At 48.2% G+C, this 17,697-nt stretch overlaps 2 protein-coding genes across 2 annotated transcripts in view; one reads left to right on the top strand and one right to left on the bottom strand.

The window, feature by feature from the left end:
* ZNF77 (zinc finger protein 77) overlaps positions 1-861 on the top strand; it is a 26,704-nt gene extending 25,843 nt beyond the window's left edge. Inside the window, exon 4 of the mRNA XM_055371207.2 lies at positions 777-861. Within this exon, the coding sequence (XP_055227182.1) occupies positions 777-786 (10 nt within the window). The 3' untranslated portion in view covers positions 787-861. The remainder of the gene's footprint in view (positions 1-776) is intronic.
* ZNF57 (zinc finger protein 57) overlaps positions 1-17,697 on the bottom strand; it is a 20,103-nt gene extending 2,406 nt beyond the window's left edge. The window contains exons 1-2 of the mRNA XM_031007493.3: positions 17,548-17,697; positions 415-541 (exon numbers count right to left, since the gene is read on the bottom strand). Of these exons, the coding sequence (XP_030863353.2) occupies positions 415-541; positions 17,548-17,550 (130 nt within the window). The 5' untranslated portion in view covers positions 17,551-17,697. The remainder of the gene's footprint in view (positions 1-414; positions 542-17,547) is intronic.

Genomic DNA, 17,697 nt, shown 5'->3' with positions numbered 1-17,697 from the left:
AAACGAATCTCAGAAGGAATAAGACACGTATTAAGCAAAGGAAGACACTGAGGAGTTTAGCATTTTGAGGGCCTCATCAATAACAGACATAAGGGGTCAAAATGTTAGGTATTTCACAAACACAGTAAGTCACAGGTATCAAACAAGGAACCACTCTGTGATCCTAAATGACCAGTGAAATCTATACCCCTACTAATGACACTAAAGGAACTTCAAGTCCTTTAAACCAAGACAGAAATAACATCTGTTTCACACACGTTTTCACTGTTAGGGAATAATGACTAGATTCTAGGTCCATGGTGGCTGTGAACATGTCTGTCTTAGTCCTTTCCCACATTTCACATCTTGCAACAGAACTGATGAGAAAGAAATGAGTTCATTAAAAACCAAGGGAAGGAATGATGCCATCCTCACCTACTGAGGCCAGGTTCCGGAAGGTCTCCAGCATCACATCTCTGTAGAGGTCCCTCTGAGCAGAATCCAGCAAAGCCCACTCCTCCAGGGTGAAGTCCACAGCCACATCCTCAAAGACCACTGAGTCCTAAGACAAACCACACAGGTGTGCAGGAGGATTGGAGACACGGAAAGTACTGGGGAACTGGACTCAATTCATAAATTCAAACAAGATTCTGTGGTGTCCCAACACCTCCTCTATGACGCGAATGTTAGATCTTTTACTTATTCATAATCACTTCCTAGTAAACTTCGTAGCACCACTATCAGTCTGAATTTATCTCTACCTTTTCACTGTGACTGCTCTTATTTTCCTCTACCAGGAGGGTCTAGAGAGAAATGCTATGCAAATGAAGTAACTTTTCCATTTGAAACGTTGCATGACGCCGCAGGCCTCGGTTGTCCAAACGATGCACATTTCACAGGTCTTTCGGACAAGCCTTCAGTCAGCTACTGGAGAAAATGGTAAGTCCTTGGAATCCACTGCCTGGTAAGGGGATCTTTGTATAGGCGGGCCTGAGGCTAGCCAGGGAGTTTCTAACAATGTGACTTAAGAATTCCTGTTTTTGTCTGCCTGGAGCCCTAGGCAACATTGTATCCGTTTTTTCCCCTTTATTTTCTTAAATTATTTTAAAGGCAACTGTATAAATATGTTTGTAAAGCACTGTTGGATATATAACACATAAGAATACCTATTTGCCAATAACAGCACGGAGGAGGTGGGTGGGAGGGAGCAAAGGCATATTTAAGCAAGGGACATGACTATAGATGGTAAAGTACTAATTAAAATGCAACTATAGATGGTAAAGTACTAATTAAAACGCACTGTTTTGGCATATAATATTCATGGATGTAGTATGTATTAATATTGCCATAAAAGTTGGAGGGGCAGGAAGGAATAGAGCTACACATGCAGCATTTCTGTATCTCACTGGAATCGAGCGATTAATATAAACCTGAAGCTCATCTGATAAGCCTCGCATTTATAATATAGTAACCCCTAAAGAAACCAACAAATAGTAAAAAGTTAAACAATTGAAAGGTTTCATTAGAAAATACTTAATGAAAATGAAACTAGTGGCCGGGCGCAGTGGCTCATGCCTGTAATCCCAGCACTTTGGGAGGCCGAGGCAGGCAGATCACCTGAGGTCGGGAGTTTGAGACCAGCCTGACCAACATGGAGAAACCCCTGTCTCTGCTAAAAATACAAAATTAGCCTAGTGTGGTGGCGCATGACTGTAATCCCAGCTACTCAGGAGGCTGAGGCAGGAGAATCACTTGAACCCAGGAGGTGGAGGTTGCAGTGAGCCGAGATCGCACCACTGCTCTCCAGCCTGGGTGACAGAGCGAAATTCCATCTCAAAAAAAAAAAAAAGAAAGTAGTAAAGGAGTAAAGCAACAACAAAGACATAAAACCCACAGAAAACAAAAAGTAAGATGACAAACGTTAAGTATGTCTGCGTCAATAATGACACTAACTGGGAATGAGTCACAGAACCCAGTGAAATGGCAGAGGCTGTCAGAATACGGATAACAAACAATCCAACTATATACGCTGTATAAGACACACACTTTTGATCCAAAGATACAAACAGATGGAAAGTAAAGGATGGGGCTGGGTGCGGTGGCTCACGCCTATAATCCCAGCAGTTTGGGAGGCCGAGGTGGGCAGATCACTGGAGGTCAGGAGTTCAAAACCAGCCTGGCCAACATAGTGAAACTCTTGTCTCTACTAAAAATACAAAAATTAGCCGGGCATGGTGGCACGTGCCTGTAATCCCAGCTACTCAGGAGGCTGAGGCAGGAGAATCACTTGACCCGGGAGGCAGAAGTTGCAGTGAGCCAAGATTGTGCTCTCCAGCCAAGATTGTCACTCTAGCCTGGGTGACAGAGCAAGACTCAAAAAAATAAATAAAAATAAAAGAAATGGATAATTAAAAATAGAAGTTGAAACATAAATACCCATTCTTTTTTCTTTTTTAGTTGAACACAGCCTCATCAATTACCCCACTTTTTAATGATAGAACATCTAGGTGAAATACAAGGAAATAAAATAATTGAACTATAAGTCATTTAGACATAGCAGACATCTGCAGAACACTGAACCCAACAATAGCAAAACATACATTCAAGTGCAGAAGAACGTTCTGTAAAAGAGACCCTTTGCTAGGCCATAGAAGAAACCTCAACACATTTCAAACAGTAGAAATACAAAATATTGCCTGGGCTTGGTGACTCACACCTGTAATCCCAGCATTTTGGGAGACCAAGGCAGATGGATCGCTGGAGCTCAGGTGTTCGAGACCAGCCTGGGCAACATAGTGAGACCCTGTCTCTACTAAAAATGCAAAAATTTGCTGGGTATGGTGGCACACACACGGATTCCCAGCTACTTGGGAGGGTGAGGCACGAGAATTGCTTGAAGACAGAAGTTGCAGTGAGCTCTGATCACACCAGACAGTGAGAGTTAGTCTCCCCCCACAAAAAAAAAAAAAAAAAAACCAGAAGTATGTTCTCTGACCACAATGGAATGAGAAATGAAATTTCAAACTAATACAGAAAATTTGGCAAATTCACTAATATGTGGATATTAACACACTCCTCCATAACTAATGGATCAAAGAGAAATCAAAAGGGAAATACTCTGAGATGGATGGAAAATAAAGACATAATATACCAAAACTTATATGAAGGAAATTAATAGCTATAAATACCTATCCTAAAGATTGCAAATCAACAACCTAACCTGGTCCACCTCGAGACAATAGGAAAATAAAACTAAACCTAAGCAATTAGGAGTAAGGAAATAATAAATATTACAGGCAAATTAATGAAATAGAGAACAGTAAAACAACAGAGAAAAATCAATGAAACCAAAGCTAGTTGTTTGAAAAGATCGAACAAAACTGATTAAGCAGCCAGGCACAGTGGCTCACACCTGTAATCTCAGCACTTTAGAGGCGGGCGGATCACAAGGTCAGCAGTTTGAGACCAGCCTGGCCAATATGGTGAAACCCCGTCTCTACTAAAAACACAAAAATTAGCAGGGCATGGTGGCGGATGCCTGTAATCCCAGCTACTCAGGAGGCTGAGGAGGGAGAATCGCTTGAACCCAGGGAGGCAGAGGTTGCAGTGAGCCGAGATCGCACCATTGCACTCCAGCCTAGGTGACAGAGCAAGACTCAGTCTCAACAACAAAAAAGTGGGGAAAGGATGTAAATAGACATTTCTCCAAGAAAAATAAACATTGTCAGTAATTAGTCATCAAAGAAATGCAAATCAAAACAAAAAGGAGATACCACTTCTCACCCACTAGGATGGGTAAAATAAAAAACTAAAAAGGAAAATAACCCTCTCCCTCTCCCTCTCCCTCTCCCCACGGTCTCCCTCTCCCTCTCTTTCCACGGTCTCTCTCTGATGCTGAGCCGAAGCTGGACTGTGCTGCTGCCATCTCAGCTCACTGCAACCTCCCTGCCTGATTCTCCTGCCTCAGCCTGCCGAGTGCCTGCGATTGCAGGCGCGCGCCGCCACGCCTGACTGGTTTTCATATTTTTTTGGTGGAGACGGGGTTTCGCTGTGTTGGCCGGCCTGGTCTCCAGCTCCTAACCGCGAGTGATCTGCCAGCCTCGGCCTCCCGAGGTGCCGGGATTGCAGACGGAGTCTCGTTCACTCGGTGCTCAATGGCGCCCAGGCTGGAGTGCAGTGGCGTGATCTCGGCTCGCTACAACCTCCACCTCCCAGCCGCCTGCCTTGGCCTCCCAAAGTGCCGAGATTGCAGCCTCTGCCTGGCCGCCACCCCGTCTGGGATGTGAGGAGCCCCTCTGCCTGGCTGCCCAGTCTGGAAAGTGAGAAGCGTCTCTGCCCAGCCGCCATCCCATCTAGGAAGTGAGGAGCGCCTCTTCCCGGCCGCCATCACATCTGGGAAGTGAGGAGCGTCTCTGCCCAGCCGCCCATCATCTGAGATGTGGGGAGCACCTCTGCCCTGCCGCCCCGTCCGGGATGTGAGGAGCGTCTCTGCCCGGCCGCCCCGTCTGAGAAGTGAGGAGACCCTCTGCCTGGCAACCGCCCCGTCTGAGAAGTGAGGAGCCTCTCCGCCCAGCAGCCACCCCGTCTGGGAGGGAGGTGGGAGGGTCAGCCCCCCCCCCCCCCCGCCCCCCGGCCAGTTGCCCTGTCCGGGAGGTGAGGGGCGCCTCTGCCCGGCCGCCCCTACTGGGAAGTGAGGAGCCCCTCTGCCCGGCCAGCTGCCCCGTCCAGGAGGGAGGTGGGGGGGTCAGCCCACCGCCCAGCCAGCCGCCCCATCCGGGAGGGAGGTGCGGGGGGTCAGCCCCCTGCCTGGCCAGCCGCCCCATCTGGGAGGTGAGGGGCGCCTCTGCCCGGCCGCCCCTACTGGGAAGTGAGGAGCCCCTCTGCCCAGCCAGCTGCCCCATCCAGGAGGGAGGTGGGGGGGGTCAGCCCTCTGCCCGGCCAGCCGCCCCGTCTGGGAGGTGAGGGGCGCCTCTGCCCGGCCGCCCCTACTGGGAAGTGAGGAGCCCCTCTGCCTGGCTACCACCCCGTCTGGGAGGTGTACCCAACAGCTCATTGAGAATGGGCCATGATGACAATGGCGGTTTTGTGGAATAGAAAGGGGGGAAAGGTGGGGAAAAGATTGAGAAATCAGATGGTTGCCGTGTCTGTGTAGAAAGAGGTAGACATGGGAGACTTTTCATTTTGTTCTGTACTAAGAAAAAATTCTTCTGCCTTGGAAAAAAAAAAAAAAGGAAAATAAGTTTTGGCAAGGATATGGAGAAACAGGAATCTTCACACACTGCTGGTGGGAATGTAAAATGGTACAACCAATTAAGAAAACAGTGTGGCAGTTCTTTTTAAAAGTTAAATGACTTCTAGTTTTTGGTCCAGCATTTAAGGAGCTTGGAAGTTATTACTCCGTTGTAACAAAAAGCTGAACAAACTGAAACCTCAACAAGCTCTTCTTCCATCCTTCAGAGAACTGATGTCACAAGGCAAGCTCTGCCCCCTCAAACTGAAGAGAGAGGCAGATACAGAGAATCATAACTTACCAGAACACACAACCATGAACAGAAGCCTCTGTGGGAACCGTTACTTACATGGGAAACCCTGAGCTGTAACTGATGAATTGCCGGGGGCACAGCGGGCCCAAGTCTGAGTTAGCAATCTCAGGGGGCCCAGCCTTGTAGAGGAGAAAAATAATGATTTTGAAATAGGCCAGATATTTCTGCTCTTTCTCACCGGGCCTTTCCCTTAAAACTATTTGATCAGAGCCTCACCTGTTGGGGTTTCATCAGTGTCTAAATGACCTGTGGAAAGAGATGTATCCCCCATCATCTTCCTCTATTCATCTTGTCCCGCCAAGTGAGAGGAGAAGGAAGAACTGAGAAGCACTTGTGAAGTTCAGTGTCGCGGGGCACAGGCTCAAGAAAAGACTGAGACGTCATCAGAGGATCAGGGAATCCTTGCCCTCTGCCCACACCTCACCACTGTGTTACTAAAGGTCTATTTACTTCAGTGCCTTTCACCCAGTACATTGCGTCTGGCTTTCCAGAAAGAAATGACAAGGCATACTAAAAGGCAAAAGACACAGCTTGAAGAGATAAAGCAGAACCCCTCAGATATGGCAGGGACGTTGGAATTATCAGACTGGGAATTTAAAACAAGTATGATTAACAGGTGAAATGCTCTAATGGAAAAAGTAGACAACATGCAAAAACAGGCAATACAGGCTGAGAAGTGGAAATCCTAAGAATGAAAAAGCCATGGGAGAGATGTGAAAAGCACTGTAACAGAAATGGAGAATGACTTTAATGCACACATGAGTAGACTGGGTGTGGCTGAGGAAAGACTCTGAGCCTGAAGACATGTAATGAAAACTTCTAGGTTGGGCGCGGTGGCTCATGCCTGAAATGCCAGCATTTTGGGAGGCTGGGGCGGGAGGATTGCTTGAGGCCAGGAGTTCAAGACCAGTCTGGGCAACATAGTGACACCCTGTCTTTACAAAGTTTTTTGTTGTTGTTTTTTTGTTTTTGAGACAGACTCTCCCTCTGTCGCCCAGGCTGGAGTGCAATGACACAATCTCAGTTCACTGCAACCTCTGCCTCTCGGGTTCAGGAGATTCTCCCACATCAGCCTCCCGAGCAGCTGGGATTACAGGCACCCACCATCATGCCCAGCTAATTTTGTTGGTATTTTTGTAGAGACAGGGTTTCACCATGTTGGCCAGGCTGGTCTCAAACTCCTGACCTCAGGTGATCCACCCACCTCGGCCTCCCAAAGTGCTGGGATTACAGGCATGAGCCACCGTGCCCAGCCACAAAAAGTTTTTAAAAATAAGCTGGGCTTGGAGGCATGTACCCTGTGGTCCCAGCTACTTGGGAAGCTGAGGTAACAAGATGGCTTGAGTCTGGGAGATTAAGGCTGCAGTGAGCCATGATTGTACCACTGCACTCCAACCTGGCTGATAGAGCAAGACTCTGCCAAATAAATAAATAAATATCTCTAGGGCTATCACTAAAAAAAGGAAAGAGAAACATACCTGACTTGCTAAGAAAGGAGAAAAAATGGAATCACACAAAACATGCAATCAAAACCAAAAAAGGCAGAAAAAGAGTGGAAGACAAAATAAGGAACAACGAACCAGGGCAACAAAAACAGAAAACAGTAACCAGGCCGGGCGCAGTGCTCACGCCTGTCACCCCAGCACTTTGGGAGGCCGAGGCAGGCGGATCACAAGGTCAGGAGATTGAGACCATCCTGGCCAACACAGTGAAACCCCCGTCTCTACTAAAAATACAAAAATTAGGCCGGGCGCATTGGCTCACGCCTGTAACCCCAGCACTTTGGGAGGCCGAGGCAGGCGGATCACGATGTCAGGAGATCGAGACCATCCTGGCTAACATGGTGAAACCCTGTCTCTACTAAAAATACAAAAAATTAGCCGGGTGTGGTGGTGGGCACCTGTAGTCCCAGCTACTCGGGAGGCTGAGGCAGGAGAATGGCGTGAACCCGGGAGGCGGAGCTTGCAGTGAGCTGAGACCGCACCACCGCACTCCAGCCTGGGCAACAGAGGGAGACTCTGTCTCAAAAAAAAAAAGAAAAAAGAAAACAGTAACAAATATGGAAGCTATTAATCCAACTATGTCAACAATCCCTTTAAAAGTTGATGGACTACAATTAACAGATTGTCAGGACGGACCAAAAAAACTAGACCCAACTATATGTGGTCTATAATAGCAGTCCCCAGCTTGGCTGGCACTGGGACTGGTTTTGTGGAAGACGGTTTTCCACAGGTGGACGGGGTGGGGGATGGATGCTTTCAGGATGGCTCAAGCGCATGGCATTTATCGTGCACATTGTTATTACATACCCGCCCCAAGGTAGACTCGGTGGGAGTTCTGAGCTTGTTTTCCTGTGACTGGAAAGTCTCATCTGGGGGTGACGGGTGACAGTGCCAGGTCATCAGGCATTAGATTCTCATAAGAAGCACGCAACCTAGATCCCTCTCATGCACAGTTCACAGTCTGCTTCAGGCTCCTGTGCGAGTCTAACGCCGCTGCTGAGCTGACGGGAGATGGAGCTCGGGTTTGCTCGCTTGCCCGCCACTCACCCCCTCCTGGGTGGCCCAGTACTGGTCCGCGGCCTGGGGGCTGGGGACCCCTTACCTATAAGAAACCCACGTTAAAGATACATAATAGATTAAAAGTAAGGGGATGGAGAAAGATAAATCATGCTAACTCTATTCAAAAGAAAGCTGGAGCACATATATTAATTTTAGGCAGAGGAGGTACAAACTGCTGGAACTGTAAGGAAAAAATAGATGAATCCACCATCATAGCTGAAGACTTAAACATCTATTAGAAATAGATCAAGCACCTGGGCACGGTAGCTCACGCCTGTAATCCCAGCACTTTGGGAGGCTGAGGCAGGTGGATCACGAGGTCAGGAGATCGAGACTATCCTGGCTAACACGGTGAAACCCCATCTCTACTAAAAATACAAAAAAATTAGCTGGGCATGGCGGCGAGTACCTGTAGTCCCAGCTGCTGGGGAGGCTGAGGCAGGAGAATGGCGTGAACCCAGGAGGCGGAGCTTGCAGTGAGCAGAGATTGCACCACTGCACTCCATCCTGGGCAACAGAGCAAGACTCTGTCTCAAAAAAAAAAAAAAAAAAAAGAAAAGAAACAGATCAAGCAGGTGGAACATCGATAAGCACAGAGTTGAATTCAACAGCACCCCCAATGATGAATGTCTGTAGACAACTTCAACAACAGCAGAAAACACATTCTTGTCAAGCTCACATGGAACACTCCTCAACCTAGACTGTATTTTGGGACATAAAACACCTTAACAAGTTTAAAAGAATATCGTACATCATATGCTCTTAGACAATACTGGAATTAAATCAGCATTGCCCTAAAATAAAACATACAGGTATAATTCTAACAAAATGTGCACAAGATCTTAGGAAAATTGTAAAACTCTGACAGAAGAAATCAAAGAACTAAGTGGATAGTTATTCCATGTCCACGGATAGAAGACTCAATATTGTCAAGACATTGGTTCTTCCCAACTTGATCTATAGATTCAACACAATCCCAATCAAAATCCCAGCAAGTTATTTGGTGGATATTGACAAACTCATTGTAAAGTTTATATGGAGAGGTAAGAGACTCAAAATACCAACACAGTATTGAAGGGGAAGGTTCAAGTTGGAAGACTGACACTATGCATTTTCCAGGCTTTCTGGAGAGCTGTAGTCATCAGGAGAGTGCGATGTAGAGTAAAGCATGTACAAATAGGCCAGGTGTGGTGGCACATGCCTGTAATCCCAGCATGTTGGGAGGCTAAGGTGGGAGGATTGCTTGAGCTCAGGAGTTTCAGATCACCCTGGGCAACACAGTGAGACCCCATTTCTAAAATTAAGAAAAAATTAGCCAGGTGTGGAGGCTAAGGACCTTAAGACAACTCATCTGTGAAGATATAGATGGCAGATGAGTATATAAAAAATGCTCCACATCATGTCATCAGGGAAATGCAAATTAAAACAAGATACCGGCCAGGCGCGGAGGCTCATGCCTGTAATCCTAGCACTTTGGGAGGCCGAGGTGGGCGGATCACGAGGTCGAGACTATCCTGGCTAACATGGTGAAACCCCGTCTCTACTAAAAATACAAAAAATTAGCCGGGCATGGTGGCGGGCGCCTGTAGTCCCAGCTACTCGGGAGGCTGAGGCAGGAGAATGGCGTGAACCCGGGAGGCAGAGCTTGCAGTGAGCCGAGATTGCGCCACTGCACTCCAGCCTGGGCAACAGAGCAAGACTCCGTCTCAAAAAAATAAAAATAAATAAATAAAATAAAATCTATTATAAGGAAAAAAAGTTAACATAGTATTATCAAATGGAAATTCCACTCCTAAATATATACTGAAGAAATTTGAAAACATTTAAAGAAACATTTGTACCCAAATGTTCACAGCAGCACTATTCACAATAGCCAAAAGGTGGAAACAACTCAAAGTTGATCAACTGATAAACAAAATGTGGTACAGCCCACACAGTAGATATGACTCAGCCATGTAAGGAGTGAGGCTCTAACAGGCTAAAACATGAATGACCCAGAAAACATGTCCAGTGAGAGAAGCCGTCAGAAAAGAACACATATTAGGATTCCATTCATATGAAATGTCAAAAGAACAAAAGAATAAAAAGGAAAAAAAGAAAAAAAAGAGAAACAACATACGAAATGTCAAGAACAGCCAAATCTCTAGAGACAGAGGCAGATGAGTCATTTCTTAGGGTGGTGGAGGGGCTCCGGGGCAATAGGAGAGTGGTATAACTGAAGGGTCTGGGGGTTTCTTCGTGAGGTGATGGAAATGTCCTCAAGTTGACTGTGGCCTTGGTTGCAGGATTCTGTGACTGTAAAAACCAATGGCCGGGCGCGGTGGCTCACACCTGTAATCCCAGCACTTTGGGAGGCCGAGGCGGGCAGATCACGAGGTCAGGAGGTCGAGATCATCCTAGCTATCTCTACTAAAAATGCAAAAAATTAGCCGGGCGTGGTGACGGGTGCCTGTAGTCCCAGCTACTGGGGAGGCGGAGCTTGGAGTGCACGCTACTGCACTCCAGCCTGAGCGACAGAGCAAGACTCCATCTCAAAAAAAAAACCAAAAAAAAAAAAAATAACAACAACAATGAAATGTGCACGTTAAATGGCTGTACGTTCTATATGTCAGTAAAGCTGGTTTTTAAACAACATAAAGAATGTGAAGTTCACTGTCTTCCTCAAAAACATGATACACAAAATGAAGACGCCCATGACCTCACCTCTAGTCAACGTTATACTAGTTCCAGCACCACCAGGAAATATACAAGAATTATAAAACATAAACTTGTCTTTATGCAAATTTCTAAGAATTATGCACATAAAACCCCAACAGAACAAAGAGATAATCCTAGAAAAAGATTTTTACCAAGATTCCAAGAAATTGCATTATGTTTCTACTTCAGAATAGTCTGAAAATTAATTTTTAAAAGCTGATACATACTATGGGAAAATCCAAAGTTAAATAAGTACTTAAGGCTAGTAAAGGATTTCAATGGAGAAACAAATCTTGATCGGGGCCCTGTGAGGTGGTTCATGCCCATAATCCCAGCATTTTGGGAGGCCGAGGCAGGAAGACTGCTTGAGGCCAGGAATTTGAGACCACCCTGGGCTTCATAAGGAGACACAGTCTACAATTTTTTTATTATTTTTAAAATTAGCCAGGCATGATGGCATGTGCCTGCAGTCCTAGCTACTAGGGAGGCTGACGCAGCAGGATCACTTGAGCCCAGGAGGTTTCAGTGAGCTGTGATCACACCACTGTACTCCAGTCTGGGCAACAGAGTGAGATCCTCTCTTAATGAGACTTTTTAGGACTTAACAAAACTACTTTCCAAACCTAACAGAGAAAAAGAGGCTAAAAATAGCCAAAACTTTCTGAAGAACAGGGTGAAGGCTTACCTAACACAGGGCAAGGATTTTAGAGCTGTCAATCTTGCCAGTACAGTATTAGCAGAAGGCTGGACAAACGAACCAATGGAAAAGAATGGATCTCTCTGTGACATAACGATAATGAAAATCCTACTGAGGTGTAGGATGGGGGAAAATGATTCCCGTGACATTATGAAGTGGAAGAGGGCAGCTGGCCTTGGGGATGAGAGGGTTTTAGGTTTTAGAGATTTAATTTGCGCTTTCGGAAGAGCCAGGCACGGGGACAGGCTTGTGGGCCTGCTGCAGAACTTTCCAGGTGGGGCGAGCTGCTGCACCCCATTAGACTCAAGTCCCCACCACTTTGTTCATATTTCTGGTCGTTATTTGAAGCAGCAGCCCAGGCAGGAAGCATACCTCATTTATCAACACCCACGGCCAGAGCAAGCCTAACACTTTTTAGGTCTATCTGGGTTTTGGAGAGAACGTATTCCTCACTTACAGGTTTTACTGTGACCCATCTGTGCGATCAGAAATCAGCCTACTTGTGGGACAACAAGAGGTTCTAGATTCTGTGGAAAATGCAATGGCGACAGGATTCCACTGTGCCCCCACCCCACCCCCCGCCTGGACTCCTCTGGAGAGGCTTTCGAAGCCTCCGCTCCAGCCTCAGGGAATCTCAGACCAGTCCCAGTGGCGGTGAATTGGCCATGGGGATCTGGTGCAGGACACTGTCCTCCCATGTGGCCTCCACAGCCCACTAGAGACGGAGGCTTCCACAGGACCTGTGCCTCTCTGCCCGGAGCTGCCCTGATGCCTCCGGTGGTGACACTCACGGGTCCACATAACCTCCTTCCTGAAATGGAAATGATACTTATGGCACCGAGGCAAACCTGGGCCCTCTGGCCCATCCCCCGAGGACAGTCTTGTGCACACACAACACAGATGTCCAAATCCTTCTAACCACACACAGCAGACAGTGACTGTCTGGAAGCTTCACAGCCAGGACGACGCTCCCTGGTAGCCACGCAGCAGATGACCGTGTGGCTTTGGACTGTTTGTTTACTGGCCAGCCAGGGAGGGGGCGGTTTTGGCCAAAGGGGCTTCTTCTTGCATATGGGTAGACCGGCAAGGCTGTGCAATCAACTCCACAATGACAACAGAATAATCAACATTGCTAAAATACTTGATCTGAGCCCCACTGGCATATTTTTCTTGCTCTGTCTTCAGTATTCCAAAGCTCCTTCAGGCCTGCTTGTCCTTACTAAGATACACTGCTTGGGCATTAGCCTTTTAAAATTCACACTCAGGGCCGGGCACCATGGCTCACGCCTTTCCTCCCAGCACTTTGGGAGGCTGAGAAGGGAGGATCGCTTGAGCCCAGGAATTTGAGACCAGCCTGGGCAACACAGGAAGACCCCAGCTCTATAAAAAAATTTTTTTAATTAGCTGGGTGTGGTGGCATGAGTCTGCAGTCCCAGCTACTCAGGAGGCTGAGGCCGAAGATCGCTTGAGCGCAGGAGTTTGAGGCTGCAGTGAGCCATGATTGCATCACTGCACTCCAGCCTGGGCAACAGAGGGATTTTATATCTAATGAAGGATATAAAACAATCATCATGGAACAATTATAAAACACTACCGAATGACATCAAAGGAGAGAGAAATGAGAGATGGCACACGGACTTAGGAAGGAAACAATGCCACCACGTCAGCCCATCTCTCAGACAGATGTAGGGTTTGAATAAAATTCCATTAAATCCAAAACCTGCCTCATTTTATTCCTTGTTTTTGAATTTATGAAAAACTGCTTCTAAGAACTGAAATGAAAGGCAAATGTCTAAGAACAACCAGGTTTCCTACAGAACAAGGTAGAGGGACAATTCTTTTTTTTTTTTTTTTTTTTGAGACAGAGTCTTGCTCTGTCACCCAGGCTGGAGTGCAGTGGCGCAATCTCAGCTCACTGCAACCTCCGCCTCCTGGGTTCACGCCATTCTCCTGCCTCAGCCTCCCGAGTAGCTGGGACTACAGGCGCCCGCCACCACGCCTGGCTAATTTTTTTTGTATTTTTAGTAGACACAGGGTTTCACCCTATTAGCCAGGATGGTCTCGATCTCCTGACCTCGTGATCCGCCCGCCTCAGCTGGTAGAGGGACAATTCTAAAACACATCAAGGCACTTAAATCACAATCATAATTAGGAGGGCCAGGTGCGGTGGCTCACGCCTGTAATGCGAATACTTTGGAATGCCGAGGGTGGGGCGGATCACCTGAAGTCAAGAGTTCGAGACCAGCCTGGCCAACATGATGAAACCCCATCTCTACTAAAAATTTAAAAATTAACTGGGCGTGCTGGCACGTGCCTGTAATCTCAGCTACTCGGGAGGCTGAGGCAGAAGAATCGCTTGAACCCCAGAGACGGAGGATGCAGTGAGCCAAGATTGCGCCACTGCACTCCAACCTGAGCAACAAAGCAAGACTCCATCTCAAAAAAAGAAAAAATAGTAATTAGAGGATGGTATCGTCAGGATGGACAAATAGACCGACACAAAAGGATGGGAAGCTGTGTTTATGGTGCTCATGTGAATATATGACAGAGCAAGCCTTGCGACAATGCTGGAAATGAGGGGCAGTTTAACACCTGGGCAAGGAGAGATGCTATCTATGGGAGAATAAGGAACGTCCACATCAACGGCAAGTTCAATCGTCGGCATAATGCACATCTCACTGTGAATGACAAAAGCAGAGCCCATTCAGAAGTTAGTTCTTACAACGTCCAGGCATGGCAAGTGCTCACATATGCCCAGACACAGACAGTAAGCTACAAGGGAGGCCAGGTGCAGTGTGGCTCACACCTATAATCCCAGCACTTTGGGAGGCTGAGGCAGGTAGATCACTTGAGGCCAAGAGTTTGAGACCAACCTGGCCAACATTATGAAACTCTGTGTCTACTAAAAATGTAAAAATTAGCCAGGCTTGGTGGCACATGCCTGTAACCGCAGCTATTCGGGAGGCTGAGGTAGGAGGATTGCTTGAACCCGGGAGGCAGAGCTTGCAGTGAGCCGAGATGGTGCCACTGCACTCCAGCCTGGGCCACAGAGCGAAACTCTGTCTCAAAAAAAAAAAACAAAAACAAACAAACAAAAACAAAGAAACAAACGAAAAGAACTTTGGCTGGGTGTGGTGGTGCACACCTGTGGTCTCAGCTACTTGGAAAGCTGAGGTGAGGGGATGACTTAAAGCCAGGAGTTTGAGACTGCAGTGAGCCATGATCACACCACTGCACTCCAGCTTGGGCAACAGAACAAGACCTTGTCTCTAAAAATAAATAAGTACACAAAATAAATGAACACACTTGAATTAACCCAAGCCTGACAAATGCTGGAATGATTGAACTAACTGCGTCACCCACTGTCTCAGACACCAGCATGTGTGCAAAGGAAAGAAACCACAGAAAAGCCTTTTGAGCTGCTATTCACGGTGCATTAATGGTCACAGTCACTTATTGAAATTTCAGGCCGGGTGCAGTGGCCCATGCTTGTAATCCCAGCACTTTGGGAGGCCAAGGAGGGCAGATCGCTTGAGTCCAGGAGTTTGAGACTAGCCTGGGGCAACAGCGAGGCCCCCTGTCTCTACAAAAAAATATAAAAAGTAGCCAGGAATGGGCCGGGTGCGGTGGCTCACGCCTGTAATCCCAGCACTTTCGGAGGCCGAGGAGAGTGGATCACGAGGTCAGGAGATCGAGACCACCCTGGCTAACAGGGTGAAACCCCGTCTCTACTAAAAATACAAAAAATTAGCCGGGCGAGGTGGCAGGTGCCTGTAATCCCAGCTACTCGGGAGGCTGAGGCAGGAGAATTGCTTGAACCCGGGAGGCGGAGGATACAATGTGTGGAGATCACGCCACTGGACTCCAGCCTGGGAGACACAGTGTCTCCAAAAAAGAAAAACAACACTTAATGCATAAACTAAACCAGCTGCTTAGAAACTGCGCCAAGACAACACAGGTGCAACCTCAGAAAGGCTAAAACGCCCACAAGCACATCTCCAGGACAATCGTCTTTCCCATGCTCAGCAGCCTCAATCAGCATGAACAGTTCCCGCTGCGGCTGTTCTACGAGGCAGTACTGAGCAGGCGGAGGCTGCCCAGCCAGACCCCGCTGCACCCTCAGCGGCCTCCCGTGCAGGCTCAACTGTGGGCTCAGCTGGAGTCACCGGTCTTGGGGCTCACCTCCCTGCTCCAGGTGCTACACTTTAAATGCCACAAAGACCCTCATCCCGTAGAGTGAGAATGCAGCAGAATCACTGCTTTCCACCCCTTGTGTAAGTAGGGGAAGGGAGTTCCAAGGCAGTCTTTATGACTTTACATGGCCAGAAACTGCTTTTCCCAGTCAGCAAACAGATGATGGATCAGTGAAGCAATACTCTTGGTGACAAACTGGAAACTAACCAGAATGGAACACGCCTCAGTTTTACAGGTTTTTGCAGAATTTGCATTAATCTCATGTCTAGCTGAACTGAAATGGAACACGATCACACACTGTCGCAAACTCTGCACCTTGTATGGAAGAATAACTATTATTTTTTGTCTGATTGCTTTGGCATTTGAAAAACTATTTTTATGAACATTTTAATCCATCTCTAGCTGCTATAAGATGTGGAACTGCGCACACTTTCTCTACAATTCTGGTGGGAGACAGAATATTCCTGAGAGACTTCCTTAGGCCATGCTTAGCCTGTACCCACAATAAACAGGTGTTATCCTGACGGACCAGAAGGCAGAAAACACACTTGAACATTTTCCTATTGTCACTAAGGAGAAGAAAAAAGCCAAACAGGAGACAGTATATTTACTGACACCGGCTGCCCGAATAAAGCTTTCACAGCATTAGTGATACCCTGCAACAAAACCCCCAGGGCAGGTAACTCCCACCGCTGAGGTCGTCCCCCAAACTGCCTCTGACCCCCGGACCGTCCCTTGCCGTCCCCCCAAGCTGTCCCCTGTAAGGTTCTCTGAGCTGGCCGCACCATGGTCAAGCCCCCCGCCCTTGTGATAATGTACTTTGTGATATTCCCCCGCCCTTGTGAATGTACTTTGTACGATACGTCCTCCTCGCTCTTGTGAATGTACCCCGCCCTTGTGACAATACACGCTCGCGCCCTTGTGAAGGTACTTTGTAATATTCCTCCCAGCCCTTGTGACAATACATCCCCCAAGCCCTTGCGAATGTACTTTGAAACATCGTCGCCGCCCTTGAGAATGTACTTTGTAACACCCACCAACTGTCCTCAAAAAAACTGCTCCTAACTCCGATGCCTGTCCCAAACCTATAAGGACTAATGATTGCCGGGCGCGGTGGCTCACGCCTGTAATCCCAGCACTTTGGGAGGCCGAGGCGGGCAGATCACAAGGTCAAGAGATCGAGACCATTCTGACCAACACGGTGAAACCCTGTCTCTACTAAAAACACAAATTAGCCGGGCGTGGCGGCGGTCGCCAGTAATCTCAGCTACTCCGGAGGCTGAGGCAGGAGAATCGCTTGAACCCGGGAGGCGGAAGTTGCAGTGAGCCGAGATCACGCCACTGCACTCCAGCCTGGCGACAGAGCGGGACTCCGTCCCAAAAATAAATAAATAAATAAATAAATAAATAAAACCAATAATAATCCCATCACCCTTTGCTGACTCCTTTCTCAGACTCAGCCCACTTGCACCCAAGTGAGTAAACAGCCTTGTGGCTCACACTAAGCCTGCTCAGGTGATCTCTTATACGGACACGCGTAACATCCCCAACCTGCTGACCGTCCCTTGCCGTCCCCCCAAACTGGTCCCTCACCCCTGACCGCCCCTACCGTCCCCCCAAACTACCTCCAGCCCCCCTCCTGCCCAGGCCTCCCCCTAAGTTACCCCCCGGCTCCTTGCCGCCCCTTCCGTCCCCCCAAACTGCCCCCAGTCCTCCAGCCCGGCCGCTGTGATGGCGTCCCCGTGTCCGAGGTGCTAGTCCTGCGCCTCCCCGCGCGTCTCTCAGCCAAGCCCCGCCGCAGACTTCGGCGGACTCTGGTTCCAGCCGGTTCCCGTCGCTCCGACGTCCGCTGGCTCTGCTCGTGCCCCGCACTCACCATGTCTCCCCTGCTCCTGGGCTCTCCAAGGCGAGCTCTCCGTGGCCTCGCGGCCGGCGCAGCTGAAAGGTACAGGTACTCCCGGGCCGCTCGGGGTAGGCGGGGCACGCGCGGCAGGGAGGGCGAAACGTCCCGCCCTCGGGGCTTCGG

Source organism: Gorilla gorilla, chromosome 20 (assembly GCF_029281585.2).
Source record: "Gorilla gorilla gorilla isolate KB3781 chromosome 20, NHGRI_mGorGor1-v2.1_pri, whole genome shotgun sequence".
Classification (NCBI taxonomy): Eukaryota; Metazoa; Chordata; class Mammalia; order Primates; family Hominidae; genus Gorilla; species Gorilla gorilla.
Note: the sequence above shows the minus strand (reverse complement) of the source record. Positions and strands in the feature narration are given on the sequence as shown.